This window comes from Gopherus evgoodei, chromosome 1 (assembly GCF_007399415.2).
Source record: "Gopherus evgoodei ecotype Sinaloan lineage chromosome 1, rGopEvg1_v1.p, whole genome shotgun sequence".
NCBI lineage: Eukaryota > Metazoa > Chordata > Testudines > Testudinidae > Gopherus > Gopherus evgoodei.
Window position 1 is genome coordinate 337,589,540 of NC_044322.1, and position 16,580 is coordinate 337,606,119.

General features: G+C 40.5%; 1 protein-coding gene across 10 annotated transcripts in view; it reads right to left on the reverse strand.

Moving 5' to 3' along the window:
- KIF21A (kinesin family member 21A) overlaps nt 1–16,580 on the reverse strand; it is a 152,638-nt gene that overhangs the window by 96,342 nt on the left and 39,716 nt on the right. For 8 of the 10 annotated variants that reach the window (XM_030580734.1, XM_030579884.1, XM_030578210.1 and 5 more), the window contains exons 2-4: nt 15,692–15,780; nt 10,802–11,024; nt 7,169–7,351 (exon numbers count right to left, since the gene is read on the reverse strand). In XM_030580734.1, the coding sequence (XP_030436594.1) occupies nt 7,169–7,351; nt 10,802–11,024; nt 15,692–15,768 (483 nt within the window). In that variant the 5' untranslated portion in view covers nt 15,769–15,780. The remainder of the gene's footprint in view (nt 1–7,168; nt 7,352–10,801; nt 11,025–15,691; nt 15,781–16,580) is intronic. The other 2 variants (XM_030577343.1, XM_030583204.1) reach the window with 1 other exon arrangement.

Here is a 16,580-nt window from a genome sequence, read left to right on the forward strand (position 1 = left end):
CCCCTCTACTGTCTGACTGTTTGCTCCAACCCTCCTTCCACTCAGTCCCTCATCCCACTTGCCTGACATGTTCCTCTCTATCCTTCCCACCCCCATCTAACTCCCTCCTCTCAATGCCCCTTCTTTGTTTTTTACTTTTGGCTAATCCCTTTCTATTCACCCACCACTGCCCTAGAATACATATAATATCTAAGTAAAACAAACAATACACCCCATCCAAAAATATTCCATAAAAAATACCAAAACAACCACACACAATAACAATGTGAAACTGACATGGAACTTACATGTCATACTCTAGCTGTAAATTAGAAAGTAGGTAGGGCAAAGTCTATTTAGATAAGCTCTTTGGGGCATTGTTTCTTCCTCTACCTTTGTACATTGCCTAGAACAATAGCCCAAATATTAATTGGGACCTATAGCCATAACTTTAATATAAAAGCAAAATATATAAGATATTTTTCAGGCTGTCAGATATCCACATAATATTTAGCCCTTAGAGAGCAAACATCCTCAAAGTGCTTTTCAAAATTAATTAATTAAATCTCAAAACGCTTATATAAAGTAGGCAAGTTTTAGATTCTGGAAACTGAGGCAGAAAGGTTAAGTGACTTGCTTAACCATGGTTAATCAAACTTGCAACTATTAACAAACAGTAACATTTGTTATAATGAATTACAGCCAAAAAAACCCACATCACTGAGGCAGATTAAGAAAAAGGCTATTGTCCAACAGCCTGAGAGAACCAAAACTTGGTTTAGCCAAAATTTTCAACATATGGGTGAATAAGTCTAGGCCTCTAAGTCAATACTTAGGCACCTAATAAAAAGAAACTTAATTTTTAAAGGTTCTCAGCGCCTAATTGCAGTGCCTGAGATTACTGTGTATGCACTTACCACAAAGAATAGTGTGGAATGCAAATCCCATGCAGTGGCTTTTGCAAGACAAATTAGGCAGAAGTAACATTTTTATTTCTAGTTGTAGGCTTGACATACTAGTTTCTGAGCACATATGGGATTTTTTAAGTGCAGGCAGGCCCTCTCAGAGATCCAGAGAGGCCCAGGTCCCTTCCAGTTTTTGAGGTCCCTAGCCATAATTTTAAAAAAACGAAAATAAAAAATAGAAAAAAAAGGCATATGAAAATAAAATAAGGCACCAAAAAAGAGTGAGACATAATTTGAATATTTTTTTTATTTAACAAATGTTTTTCTAGCCTTTTCCTGTGCAAATCAATGTACTAATTACTGAGGCAAAAATCTAGCTTTCATGCAATGTCACAGTTGATATTAAGCATGGCAAGCCCATTCAAAAGCTTTTGTCCCATGGTTGAACGGTGATAGTTCTTAACTTGTTTCAGCACGTTGAAGGTGCATTCACCTGAAGTCACTGATGCAGGCAAACTGACAAAAATACGCAATGCAATTGTGATATTAGGAAACACCCCCAGAGAGTCCAAGTTCGAGAATTTCTTGAAGCAATTCCTTTGGCTTGCAATCCAATTTAAAGTGTGTTGAATATATTTGTTTGAGGAAGATGACCTTGTCACTGAGATCTCTTGAGATTTCTTTGTTGTACTGTTGCTGAAATTGTTCAGCTGCAGAAAGTTGATCTTCATTACTCAGTCTGTTGAACTGCCAAAGAAACGCAAAAAGTGTACAAATTAGTCGCAGTGACTCAAATCGACGTATAAGACCTGATTGAATAGAGTCAGTGATGACAAGGAAGACACTGACCCTATAATGCTCCTCGGAATCGGATTCAGTAAGTAAGTTGCAATTGGTGGAGAACTCAGATGAAACACCAATATTCTGTGCTGCTAATTTGGACTCAGTCAGGATCACATCCCATTGTTCATGAATCTGTTGAATGTAATTGATAAGACTTTCAATGTTATCCCTCTCGACATCAAGTGTAGCATTGCATGCTTCAATTACCAGATTAGTTTGGTGGATCATTGTAAGTAGTTTCACTCACAAAGATGACATCAGAATGCATTCAAATTTGGACATGTGCTGCTGAATAGACTGAAGATCAGTTTGAGCCTGTGCAGTGAGATTGAGAGATTCAAGCTCATTTAAAGCCTTTCTAACTCAATTCAAATGCTGTGCAACTGGTTGAACGCCATCAATCCATGCAGACCATCTAATTTTGGACATCCCATGCAGTGAAACAGGAAGATATTGCTTCAGAATCTCCCAGCTTTGTGGACTGCTACTGAAGAGATTGTACATTTCCTGAACAGTTCCAAAGTAAGTAATTGCCTCCTTGCATGATTCAGCATAGTCAACACCTACAAGGTTTCGAGCGTGGTTTCCACAGCTGGAGAAAATACAGTCTGAATTACATTCAAGCAGAACTGCTTGTACACCTTTGTACTTCCCAGCCATATTAGATCCATTATCATTTTTTTATTTAACAAATGTTTTTCTAGCCTTTTCCTGTGCAAATCAATGTACTAATTACTGAGGCAAAATCTAGCTTTGTACTTCCCAGCCACATTAGATCCATTGACCAATGCAGACTTGAAAATCTAACTTAAAACCTTCTAGAATTGCCGGTACTTGAGCAGCAATGTCTTTTCCAGTTTTTCTAGTAAAATGATCAAACAAAATAAACCTTTCTTCAATTGAAAATTTTGAGCCATCTACAATCCTAACATATTGAATAACCATTACAGTCTGTTCCTTGTGAGAAGTATCTGGAGTGGCATCAACAATGATTGAAAAATACTTGGCATTTTGAATCTCATCAAGAATTGTTGTTTGTATGAATGACCCACATCGCTCAATAAACTCATTTTGTATGTGTGTTGAAAGATAATCAACTTGCATGTGCTTTTGACTCTCATGATTCTCATTTAACATGCTCTGATAAAAGTGGGTCATATTTGCTGAGGAGCTCAACTATGCCTAGAAAGTTTCCATTTGCATGATCATCAATAAGTTGACTGGAACCAAAGAAAGATAATCCCCGCTCAGAAAGAAAAAAAGATGACATTAAGGATGCGCTCAAGAAGTTTTTTTCAGCTATTAGTTTCTGTAGAGAGAGTTCAGTCAAGAGTAAATTCTCAACTGAACTTTCAGCTGATGCTGCCCTACTGGCTGATTTCCATGCAACATAGTTTTCTGTGTGACACTGAACTCTCACGTGATGGTATTCGGTCTTTCAACTTCCTCCAACCTCTGTTGATGCTCCATCCTGATTGATCAGAGAGAACTGATGTATTTGCAGCACTTTTGTTCAAAATGAAGCAGGGTGCACAATACTGAGATTGTTTTTTCCATACTCTAGCATAACCAGCTTCTTGTGCAGGTCTTATTTGGAAGAGTTTTTGTCAGCAGATGAGTAGGAAAAGCATGATCATCAGCATCTCGTGAAATGTTACTTGGAATTTCAAAACATTTAATTTGAATAAAAGATTGCACTTGGGCAGCATTGCTCGTGTTAATAATTCCAATGTCAGTCACAATCAAACCTGTACTACTCATGAATTGCTCTTGCCGCATTAAGATCTACATCTTCCTGCTGCTGTTGAGTTTATTGATCATACATAGGATCTTCTGCTGAAGCTGTTACTGTTGGCACATTTCCTTCTTGACTACTGTCCTCATGTTAAGGTTTTGGCATTGAAATATCACCAGTTGTGGTTGCAGAGTTTCCATTATCTGTAGCATTGTTTGTTGGGTAAGGTGTGTTTTCCACCGGTTTGAGAAATGAAGTTATTGGCTTTGAGCTCTTAGCTGCTGCTTCACTAAGATGTTTTCGCTGTCTCTTGCTTGTACCACTTTCAAATCTCCTCTTCAAAGTGATCTATCTGGTCAATGTGTAGCCTTTGACACTTGAAATATTCTACTGTAAATAAGTGGAATATCTACACTGGAAATCTACTGTAAACATGTATACAAATGGTAAAAAGACAAACGAAGGAATACTAATTAAGAACACAAAATGAAAGAGTCAGACAGGTTATTATCCTTATCACTGAATCAAAACTCAAGCACGCATGATATAATGTAACAGGCTGAGCTGAAGACAAAAGGGATGACATATATACAGTAAACACAGACACAGATACAGACAGAGGGATAATGTCCAAAACATTTTAAACGTGTGTCCTCACGAAATTCACTGTACAAGATTGTCCTCACAAATTTTCACCTTGAATCTGGCCCTATACACTACAAAAGCCTATGATGATGGCCAAGCTGCCAAGTTAGAGCTCAACCAACCAACCAGTCACCTCTTTTAGCTACCATATGAAGATAATAATGAGGAATTCTCACACACAAATAATTCCTTAGTCAACGAGACATAAAACTATAAAGACACTAAAACACAACAATTCTCTACCTTTCAGCATGCACTTGATCCAGCACCAGCCACTAGTAGTGGTCTGTTATATAATCAGCTGATCTGAGAGGACACATTCATCACAGTCTAATCTTGTGCCATCAGAACCGATACATTTTTATTAATATTTATAAACATTTTAAACTCTTTAATATGACAATCTATATCAGTTAACAAAAAAGTGTGTCTTTTACCAAATCACATCTCTTATTTGCTTAAATTTGCAGCTCTAAGCTGAGAGTGTCACATTTTGGTCCAATAGGGATGCACATAGAAACAAGTTGCAAAACTTATCAAATGCCAAAAAATTAACTAGTGTCTAAATTTGAGGCCCCCTTTGAGCTCGGACCCCCTTTGATTGGCACTGAGTGTAGGTCAACAGCTCGTATCAAGGACAGGAAGCAATTTTCAATTATCAGAAGGTAGCCATTTTAGACTAAGTGTTCAAAGATATGAGAGGAAGTATGGCAGAGTTACCATGGTTTTAACATAGGATACAGAAGCATATCAACTAATTGTATCTATAGTTTCCGCTGCATTGTTTCGTTACAGAACAATATCTGGGGATTACAACAGTCACAGTAATGTTTGCAGTATTATATGCTGCACAAACTCTTGAAATCCAGTAAATATTCTCTTAAGGTTTTGTCACTGCTCATGCTGCTACCATCCAAGCTGAAGTAGAGCAACTGCAAGTTTCAAAACAATGAGAAAGTAAAGTTCAAATCCATTGTGAAGAGAACAGTTTTAGCATTTGAACTATTCATCGTGCATTATTCTTCTAGTCAAACATTAGCCAGAGTTTTTAAAATTTGTGCCTAAAATGAACAGTGGCAAAAGCGTGCAAGTCTGACAACACAGTAAGGTCTGTTAAACTTCAGTCACATGTTTTAAAGTTACTTAGGACATCTTGTACAAACAAGCAGCTTTTTACTCAGAAGCCATGGTGATGAGTGGAGCTTAAAAGATTTAGATAGATTCCAGCAACAAAATACCAATTAAACAATACACACATTCCTACAATTTACAGTAGAACTTTCTCAACATGCACTAGTGACAGGGAGAACCACTGTGCAATATCAGATTTTGTAGTTTAGCAATAAGGAGGATTTTTAAAAAAAAAAAAAAAAAGGGAGGGGGGGAACATGGACATGTCCTCCAAAAATTTAACAATTACATTACCTGTACATTCAGTGTAGACTCACAAGATTTGCAAACTAGTAAGTGTTGGGAGTGTAGGAATGGGGGAAGGAGCACAAATGCCATTGGTTTTAGGCGTCCCCAGTCCAGTGTCACGGTATTACTAAGTGAGAGAGGGGACAGGTGACACTGGCCCATATTAGCCCAGGTTTCAGACTTCTTAAACTCCAGCTCCCAGGAAACATCCCATATGTGGAACCATGCTGTCAGGGCTTCTTCTGCCAACAGCTGCCTCTACAACTCCATATTAATTGCTTTCACAGCACAGGGTGGGCTTTCACTGGATGCAGTGCAAAGGGCAACCCGGAAGTGGCTTACCCTACCCCTCAAATGTTTAAAGGCAGATCCATATGCAGAAATTCAATGTGTTCCATGGTTTATACTATGCATTTTGCAGGAAGGGAAGAGAACGGCTCAAGATAAGCCACTCCTCAGCAAACACTTCAGGGTTAAAAGACAATTCCAGGACCAGAAAAGGCCCGTGAACAGGAAAGAAAAAGAACTGTAGTAGGATTAAAAAAAGAAAAAAAACTCTCTATTCAGGAGAGTCAGACAGACACACAACACTCTGTTGGGGATATCTAAAGAAGTTAGGCCTGCCTAGGTTACCATCAGGGGATGGTAAGACTTTAGAGAAACTGTGTGCATGTCTCTCTTATCTAATGCTTTGTTCTGGCTGACAAACAAACAATACTTTGGTTTTAAGAAGGTTGTTGTGTCACTGTATACCACTGATCACAGTCTCCTGAAGGGAAGAACCACAGGTGCTAGAACTCGTTTGGACCTGCAGGAAAGAACCTTTGATATGCAGGTTACTGTAGCTCAGGGCCCAGTCAAAGAGAGAAAATTGTCAAAATCCTCTCCAACATAGGTAAAATCACAAGGCCTGGCATCTGGGATAGGCGAGAGCAGGTGCACTCAGAGATCACAGAGGGGACAGAGGAGCAGCTATTCATGTAACCATGATGCTGGTCACAGCTAGGGAGTAACTTGAGGACCCAATCCTGGGTGAGTTAAATAGCAAAGGAGCTGCCAGAGGACCTTACAGTTACAGTGAAGAGATCTTCAGATTTTCAATATTGCCAAGAACTAGGGAAAGAAATATTTTTAAGTCAGTCAGCTTTTGAATGATGGCTGTAACAAGACTACTAACAGCACTGGAATATTAGAGATATTCTTGGCGTAGTTAAATGAATGGTCAGAGCGCAGATTACTGTTCAGAAGCACAAAGTAAATGCCATTTATTTCGTATTTTGCAGTTTATTCCAAAACTTAAAAAAAAGGTGATTATGTGATTGTTCCCATGACCACACAAATGGTACAGAAAGGGATAGGACTGCGTTAAATATGTATGTATAAAAAAATGTTTTCTATTCAAAGTACACTGTAAATGGACCTGCCAAAAATAATTTACTATCTGCTGGAAAAAGAATGAATTAGAATTAGATTGTAAAGTCTCCTTTTATAAATTCAAGAGCCAAATCAAATACTAAAGGGAAACAGCAAAATAATAAATTAAAAATATATTACATGAGAAAAACTACTGAATAAGTAGATATCAGGATACATAAATATTTCACCGACTTTCCAAATAAATAGCTATGTAAACAAAGTTTACCTCCAAGAATTGGGCATTCACTTTGAATTCTGGAGTTGGAAGTTCTTGTTTAATAGCAGCTTGCTTTTTTTCTTCAATGCATTTAAAAAGGTGTTTAACAGCACGTGATATAATGCCCTGTTCTTCTTCTGTTATGTTGACATCAAATCCTGTTCCCATGGTATATGTTTTGCCAGCGCCTGTCTGAATTTAAGAAGAGAAGTTACAAGTAGAATCACAGAAATCATGGAATATCAGGGTTGGAAGAGACTTCAGGAGGTCATCTAGTCCAACTTCCTGCTCAAAGCAGGACCAATTCCCAACTAAATCATCCCAGCCAGCGCTTTGTCTAGCCTGAACTTGAAAACCCCTAAGGAAGGGGATTCCACCACCTCCCTAGGTATAGCATACATTAAAGGCACAAAATCGCACACAATCTTGGATCATGTCAAGAGGTACAATAAAGTTGCTCATACCATTGTATGAAACTTAGGCACTTCCGTTAAGTCACAGCTCTTACTAATTGCATTACAAAGCTACCACACACAGAGTAAGATAACAGAAGCATTTCTAAAAAAGGAGATAGTAGAAGCTATATAAATTCTACAGCAGATGCACGACTTTGATTTCTTTATAAAGGTTTTCTTTATGAATGAAATGCTTGTGAGAAAAAAGTGTTTTATTGACCATGTTAGAAATCAAAATCCTCCGCTTATCCACAGAACAGGTACAGCACAGGCAGTGGCAGTTCAAACTTCTCCTACGGTACTGACAAAATGCTTCAGCCCTCATCTCCAAGACAGAGTTGATAGCGCCCATTTCCAAGCCCATTTAGTCATTTGTGTTGAGAGTGCCAACTAATGTGTCATTAAAGCCAATTGTGCTGGCACTATTTTCAATTGTCTACCTAGGTTATTATATGGCTCTCATGGCGGTATCTCAACATCTCACATTCATTATTGTACTTATTATCAAAATATCTTTCGAGGTAGGAAAGTACATTATCCCCATTTTACTGATGAGGAATTGAAAACACAGAAAGAATTGGCTGTGCCTTTATTAAGAAAAAATGTGTGTTCTCAACTTCGAGGTAAAGTCCTGCTGAAGACAAGGCAGTTTGCAGTTTTCACATGAGTTAGCAGGTTGAATGCACATGCAGCTGGAGGTGCAAATTCCAGCTTGAAGAGATATATCCATGCTAGCGCTGATCAAGCTAGCATGATTAAAATAGCATAACCAAGGTAGTGCAAGGGCTAGCCCAGGGATTGGCAACCTTTGGCACGAGGCCCATCAGGGACATCCGCTGGCAGGCTGGGACAGTTTGTTTACCTGCAGTGTCCACAGGTTCGGCCGATCGCAGCTCACACTGGCCGTGATTCACCGTTCCAGGCCAATGGGGGTGCAGGAAGCAACAGCCAGCCCATTCGTCAGCCCATGCCACTTCCCACAGCCCACACTGGCCTATAATAGCAAACCGTGGCCAGTGGGAGCTGCGATCGTCCAAACCTGCGGACGCTGCAGGTAAACAAACTGTCCTGGCCCCCTAGTGGATTTCCCTGACAGGCCGTGTGCCAAAGGTTGCCGATCTCTGAGCTAGCGGCTTGTCCGAGACCATAGGTTCTTACTTGGGGTGGGTAGCTCCTCCCACCACTCAGGCCAACAGGATTACACTCTACTTTTAATATGCCAGCTTGATCGGAACTAGCATAAGTATGTTTTCTTAAGCAAGCGTTTAGACCACTGGCTTGAACTGCAGACATACCCAAAGACTATGGAGGTTTAACTCACCCTGCTAACTCATGTTAAACTACAATCTGCCTTGTCTTCACTAGGATTTTATCAAGTTAACTAAATGGAATTAAGAACACACCTTTTTTTTCTGAATGAAGACATGTTCTAAGCAGAAGTCAGAACCCAGGTCTCCTGAAATCAAGTGCCTTCACTTGATTTCAAATCAATAGGGGGCTGCAGGCACATTGTTTCCTGCAAGAGCTTAAGAACATAAAAACGGCTGTACCAGGTCAGACCAAAGGTCCATCTAGCCCAGTATCGGTCTACCAACAGTGGCCAATGCCAGGTGCCCCAGAGGGAGTGAACTTAACAGGCAATGATCAAGTGATCACTCGCCTGCCATCCATCTCCATCCTCTGACAGAGGCTAGGGGCACCATTCCTTACCCTTCCTGGCTAACAGCCATTTATGGACTTAACCACCATGAATTTATCCAGTTCTCTTTTAAATGTTGTTATAGTCCTAACCTTCACAACCTCCTCAGGTAAGGACTGTGCGCTGTGTGAAGAACTTCCTTTTGTTTTAAACCTGCTGACTATTAATTTCATTTGATGGCCCCAGTTCTTGTATTATGAGAATAAGTAAGTAACTTTTCCTTATCCACTTTCTCCATATAACTCATGATTTTATATACCGCTATCATATCCCTCCTTAGTCTCCTCTTTTCCAAGCTGAAGAGTCCTACCCTCTTTAATCTTTCCTCATATGAGACCCTCTCCAAACCCCTAATCATTTCAGTTGCCCTTTTCTGAAGCTTTTCTAGTGCCAGTATATCTTTTTTGAGATGAGGAGACCACATCTGTACACAGTATTCGAGATGTGGGCATACCATGGATTTATATAAGGGCAATAATATATTCTCAGTCTTATTCTCTATCCCCTTTTTAATGATTCCTAACATCCTGTTTGCTTTTCTGACCGCCTCTGCACACTGCGTGGACATCTTCAGAGAACTGTCCACGATGACTCTAAGATCTTTTTCCTGACTCATTGTAGCTAAATTAACCCCCATCATATTGTATGTATAGTTGGGGTTATTTTTCCAATGTGCATTACTTTACATTTATCCACATTAAATTTCAATTGCCATTTTGTTGCCCAATCACTTAGTTTTGTGAGATCTTTTTGAAGTTCTTCACAGTCTGCTTTGGTCTTAACTATCTTGAGCAGTTTAGTATCAGCTGCAAAACTTTGCCACCTCACTGTTTACCCCTCTCTCCAGATCATTGATAAATAAATTGAATAGGATTGGTCTTAGGACTGACCCTTGGGGAACACCACTAGTTACCCCTCTCCATTCTGAGAATTTACCATTAATTCCTACCCTTTGAATTCACAGCTTTAGAATTTGTTCCCCAAACTTTGTTTGAAATAGCCCACATCTGATAGCCTTCAGGACATACTGCAAAGCCAATTTCCCCCCCAGGAATCTGAAAATACAGGGGGAAAAGAAAAGGTGTGGAACAGCTCAGGTGTTTGTGTGGAACAGCTCAAGAAGGAAGAGGGACAGGACACTGGTTTACTGGTGGCGGATTATATTAAATAGTACTGTTGCACTTAAAAATATATCCTAAGTTACATGACAGGCACCTTCATGGCCTTTTTAGCACTTCCATAAATTCAAATTTTTATATATATATATATATATATATATATATATATATATATATAATCTACACTGCATTTGAACTGGCATCCTTCAGCCCAAAGGCTCTAAATAAACCTTCTATATAGTATTCCTTACACAATGCTTTTTAAAGCAAACAGGTTCACGCATTTTAAAACTTTACTAAAACTGTAGTTACTGGAAATTTCTTGCATTTGCTCATAAACAAATATTTAAAATTAAACTGTAAGACTTACTTGGCCATAAGCAAAAACAGTGGCATTATATCCTTCAAAGCACCCTTCAATCAGTTTTTCTACACATTGATCATAAATCTCCTCTTGCCGCGAGTCAATGTTGAACACATAATCAAAAGTGAAGGCCTTATCTTTTCCCAGGAACACCTGAGGTTCGCCAGGTGTGACAGATGTGCAAATATGGCATCCTTCAATCTTCTCTTTGGCTAGCTGTGGTCTGATTCTATTATTTAACAAAAACAAAAAAAACACAATATATACAGACCAAAGATTAGAAATCCCCCTTGTTAGAAATAGAATCAAAGAAGCAATGCAAATAAGACATGATTAAGATTGGTCATTTCTAAAAGAAGCGAAAAAACAGATAAGCAAAGAATATTCTAATTTTTCATAAACCTAAGAGTACGTCTAGATTGCAGTCACTGGGATGATTGCTGCTCAAGCCGACATACCCTTAATCTAGCTTGGGTCCTGGAGCAGTGACGCTGCAGCAGTGGACACTTCAGCATAGATTGCATGTATCTGCCTAAAACCCTGGGAAATTACTTGTGGGACTAGCCCACACGGAAGCTCATGCTGCCATGGCTTCTCTGTTCCAGGACCCAAACTAGCTAGATTAAAGCTAGCTCAAGTACGTTAGTTCCAGCTGCAATCACACCTAGTGACTGCAGTCTAGACATTCCACAGACAAGCTGAAAAGTTTTTCAGCTAACTTTAATCTTCTGCTGGTGGCTGATAGCAGAGCCCCAATGATGCAAGCCTCCCTCCCCAATACGTTTTGTTTGGATGCTTATCAGAAGTTTATCCTGACTCAGACCTCTTTGAGGTTCACCTATCACTACAAGTGTGACCTTTTATTAAAAGCAGTTTGTTGTTGTTATGGGAGAGCAAAATATAGAAACATGTAAGCCTCGCAGCTATAGTACTGAGAAATGACATGCTTGTTACATACAAGGGTCATACAATAGTACATAGCTCTTTGAATTCAGTGTGACAAAACATCATACACTCAGATTCTGCATTCAGTTACTTTAAACCCAGAGTACCTGATTCACTTCAATGTAGTTACTCTGGATTTACACAAGACTGAAACTCTGAGCACAAACCTGGCACTCTGCTTGCATGGGATATATTCTTAGTGTAAACCTTACAATCTGTATTTCAAACTAGAGTAACTTTTAATGGAATTCAAATGTTGCAGACTGAGTGAAACTTTTGATCCGTCACACGGACCACAGAATAACCCGAATAAAAAACTGAACTATCTGTATCCTGTGCAGGTTAAACTGATCATTTTTCTGCAAACAATTATTTTCAAACAAGTGATGTTGAGGATAGTCAGACATACTTTTTGGCACTTCAGTTATGAAGATTTTATTGTATCACACTGCATGACAACTTGTAGAAGCTGTGTTTACTTGTAATGTTTTCTGAAAGTTAATCCCTATGCAGGAAACTCATAAATAATATCAGGAAGTATCTCTCTCATGAACATTTCCTCTAGCATGTGGTGGAAACTAAACAAACCTTTGAAAACTATCTTCAAAGGAACTATTACATAAAAAGTAATATACAATCTCTCAGGGCTGGTCTACACTACGGGGGGAAATCGATCTCAGATATGCAACTTCAGCTACATGAATAACGTAGCTGAAGTCGAAGTATCTAAGATTGAATTACTCACCGTCCTCACAGCGCGGGATCGATGTCCGCGGCTCCCCATGTCAACTCTGCAACTCCGTTCGGATTGGTGGCGTTCCGAAATCGATATAAGCGCGTTCGGGGATTGATATATCGCGTCTAGATGAGACGCAATATATCGATCCCCGAGCAATCGATTGCTACCCGCCGATACAGCGGGTAATGAAGATGTAGCCTCAGTCAAAAAAAAATATTCTACAACTTGAATATTTGCATACAAGCATGTTTAGCTTGTAAATATAGGTCTCCATTTTACTGAATTCTGTAAATGATTTGTCCTTTCTAACACACCCACTAAAAGGAATCTGAATGAACAAGATTTTATATTACTGTAATTTGGAATGCAAAATAAAGCTTCAAGAGCACCTTCTAAAAAACAGCTGATTCTGGTAGATGTGTCCATTGGTATCAAAACTGAAGAGAGAATAAATAGTCTTTACCTACGCCTAAACTAACAACAGCCTCTTTGTACATCATAAAATTATAACGAAAACATGAACATTCCTTATTTTATTTCAGATTAGAAATTCAGGGCTTGCCTTTCCTGAAAAACTCTGAACAACTGGAGAACTACAGAGACTATGACTTCACAGCGCCAAGCGTGAAATCTGATTGACAGGGAAATGATTTTTAGTTTGACTCTTTAAAATTCTTCAGTTTGTTTGTTCTGCTAGCATCTATTTAACTCAAATACCTTACAGTCTCCTGGAGGACAAGTTCTGTTTAAGATTCAAAACCCGAGTCTTGCATTTAACGCAGTGTTTCCCAAATGTAGTAGCACAGCGGTGGCATGAAGGACAAGTCAGGTCCTCTCAGTAGTTCTCCAGGCTCTCTGCTTTCCATTTTCAAAAAGAGCCTCTAACTTTTATGACTGTGGAGCAAGTATAATCAATGCAAAGATGCCTGCCTGAGTTTCCAGAGAGCCCGAAATAACAACACTGGGTGTGAACAGCCCCATTAGTTTCAGTGGGTTCTAACTCAGTGATAATACTTTAAAGGTCAACATGCCTAACTATTCCACTGCTTATCAAAGCCGTGTAAAAAATAAAAGCATCATACTATGAATCTTTACACCAGTCAGGGACAGCACTTGGAGGGGGCGGGGGAGTCACCTCAAATTTGTCTTAGTGCCTCGTAGCCACTCCTCCCAGCACAAAGTTTAAATATTATTACTCAGGCCATGTCTACACTACAGAATAAAATCGAAATTATTAAAATCGGTTTTATAAAACAGGTTTTATAAAATCGATTTTACGCGTCCACACTAGGGCACATTACTTCGGTGGTGTGCGTCCATGGTCCCAGGCTACCATCGATTTCCGGAGCAGTGCACTCTGGGTAGCTACATTAAAGGAATGAGACCAATAACTTCGATTTCCGTCCACACTAACCCTAAAACGAAATAGTAATATCGATTTTAGGGTTACTCCTCTCGTTGGGGAGGAGTACAGAAATCGATTTTAAGAGCCCTTAAAATCGATTTAAAGTGCCTTGTGTGTGGATGGGTACAGAGTTAAATCGATTTAACGCTGTTTAAATCGATTTAACGCTGTAGTGTGGACCAGGCCTGTGAAGGGCAGCATGGTATGGTATTTCCACCCTTACTTCTCTGCTGCTGCTGCTGGCAGTGGCAGTGGTGCTGCCTTCAAAGCTGGAAGGCCAGAGAGTGGCAGCTGCGGGCCGAGCCCCCAGCTCTGAAGGCACCGCTGCTTCTAGCAGCAGTGTAGAACCGCAAAAATAAGGGTGCCCTGTGCCCACAAGATGATTAGTACAATCCCCCCCCCCAATTTTCTGTCTAGACCATTTCAGGGGCCCCTCCACACCATCCAGGAAGAGGCTGGCACCACCTCTGGTGCCATCATGCCACAGGGGCTACAACAGTGGTTAACTCACCCAACAATATTGTTAACCTGTCCAACAACACACACAGCCCGGCAGAAGAGTCTGTCCTATCTCAGGGACTCTCTTACTTCCCCACCACCCCCATGCACATGATGCAGTTCTGCGGTGATCTGGAAACCTGCTTTCGCCGTCTCTGACTCAAAGAATATTTTCAATACACTTCTGAACAGGGCACTGACCCACAGGAACCATCCTACCAACACTACAAGAAGAAGAATTCTGTGTGGACTCCTCCCGACAATTGAAATGACAGACTGGACCTCTGCGGACATGCACAGGCTGAAATTGTGAACAAACAGCATCACTTGCCCCATAACCTCAGCTGTGCAGAACACAATGCCATCCACAGCCTCAGAAACAACTCTGACATTATAATCAAAGGGGCTGACAAAGGAGATACTGTCGTCATCATGAACAGGTTGGAACAGGAGGCTGCGAGACAACTCTCCAACACCACATTCCATAGGCCAGTATCCTCCAATCCCACTGAGGAGTACCAAAAGAAACTACACCATCTGCTCAAGAAACTCCCTGCTACAGCATGGGAACAAATCTACACAGACACATCCCAGAGCCCCGACCAGGAGTATTCTATCTGCTACCCAAGATCCATAAACCTGGAAATCCTGGATGCCCCCTCATCTCAAGCATTGGCACTCTTACAGTAGTATTGTCTGGCTATTTGGACTCTCTCCTCAGAGTCTACACTACCAGCACTGCTAGCTATCTTTGAGACACCACCGACTTCCTGAGGAATCTACAATGCATTGGTGATCTTCCTGAAAACACCTTTCTGGCCACCATGGATGTAGAAGCTCTTTATACCAATATTCCACACACGGATGAACTACAAGCTGTTGGAACAGTATACCTGATGAGGCCATGGCACACCTGGTGGCTGAGCTTTGTAATTTTGTCCTCGCCCACAATCATTTCAAATTTGGGGATAACTTATACCTTCAAATCAGTGGCACTGCTATGGGTACCCGCATGGTCAAGCAGTATGCCAACTTTTTTATGGCCGACTTAGAACAATGCTTCCTCAGCGCTCATTCCCTAGCACCCCTCCTCTACTTGCGCTGCATTGATGACATCTTCATCATATGAACACACGGGAAGGAGACCCTTGAAGAATTCCACCTGATTTCCAACCATTTCCACCCCATCATCAACCTCAGCCTGGACCAGTCCACACAAGAGATCCACTTCCTGGACACTACAGTGCAAGTAAGTGATGGTCACATAAACACCACCCTATACCAGAAACCTACTGACCGCTATACTTACCTACATGCCTCCAGCTTCGATCCTGGACACATCACGTGATCCATTGTCCACAGCCAAGCTCTAAGATACAACCGCATTTGTTCCAATCCCTCAAATGGAGACAAACACATACAAGATCTTTAACATGCATTCTTAAAACTATAATACCCATCTGGAGAAGTGAGGAAACAGATTGACAGAGTGAGATAAGTACCTAGAAGCCACCTACTATGAGACAGGCCCAACAAGGAAAACAACAGAACACTACTGGCCATCACGTACAGCCATCAGTTAAAACCTCTCCAGCGCATCATCAATGATCTACAACCTATTGTGGAAAGCGATCTCTCACTGACCTTGGGAGGCAGACCAGTCCTCGTTTACAGACAGTCCCCCAGCCTGAAGCAAATACTCACCAGGAACTACACATCACACCACAGAAACACTAACCCAGGAACCAATCCCTATAACAAACCCCATTGCCTACTCTGTCCCCATATCTACTCTAGCGACACTATCATAGGACCAACTATATCAGCAAGGGGTGACTCGATTACTATCTGTAACGAGTGGGATCTAGCAGAGAACTGTCCTAGGTCCGGTTCCAGTCAATATCTTCATGAATAATTTGTACAATGGTATAGAGAGTATACTTCTAAAATCTGCAGCTTATGCCAACATGGGAGGGCTTGCAAGAACTTTGGAGGCCAGGACTAGTACTCAAAATGATCTTGACAAACTGGAGAAATCGTCTGAAATAGGATGAAATTCAATAAGGACAAATGCAAAGTACTACATTTAGGAAGGAACAGTCAGTTGCACAAATGCAAAATGGGAAATGAGTGCTTAGGAAGGAATACTGCAGAAGAGGATCTGGGGATTATAGTGGATCACAAACTAAGCATGAGTC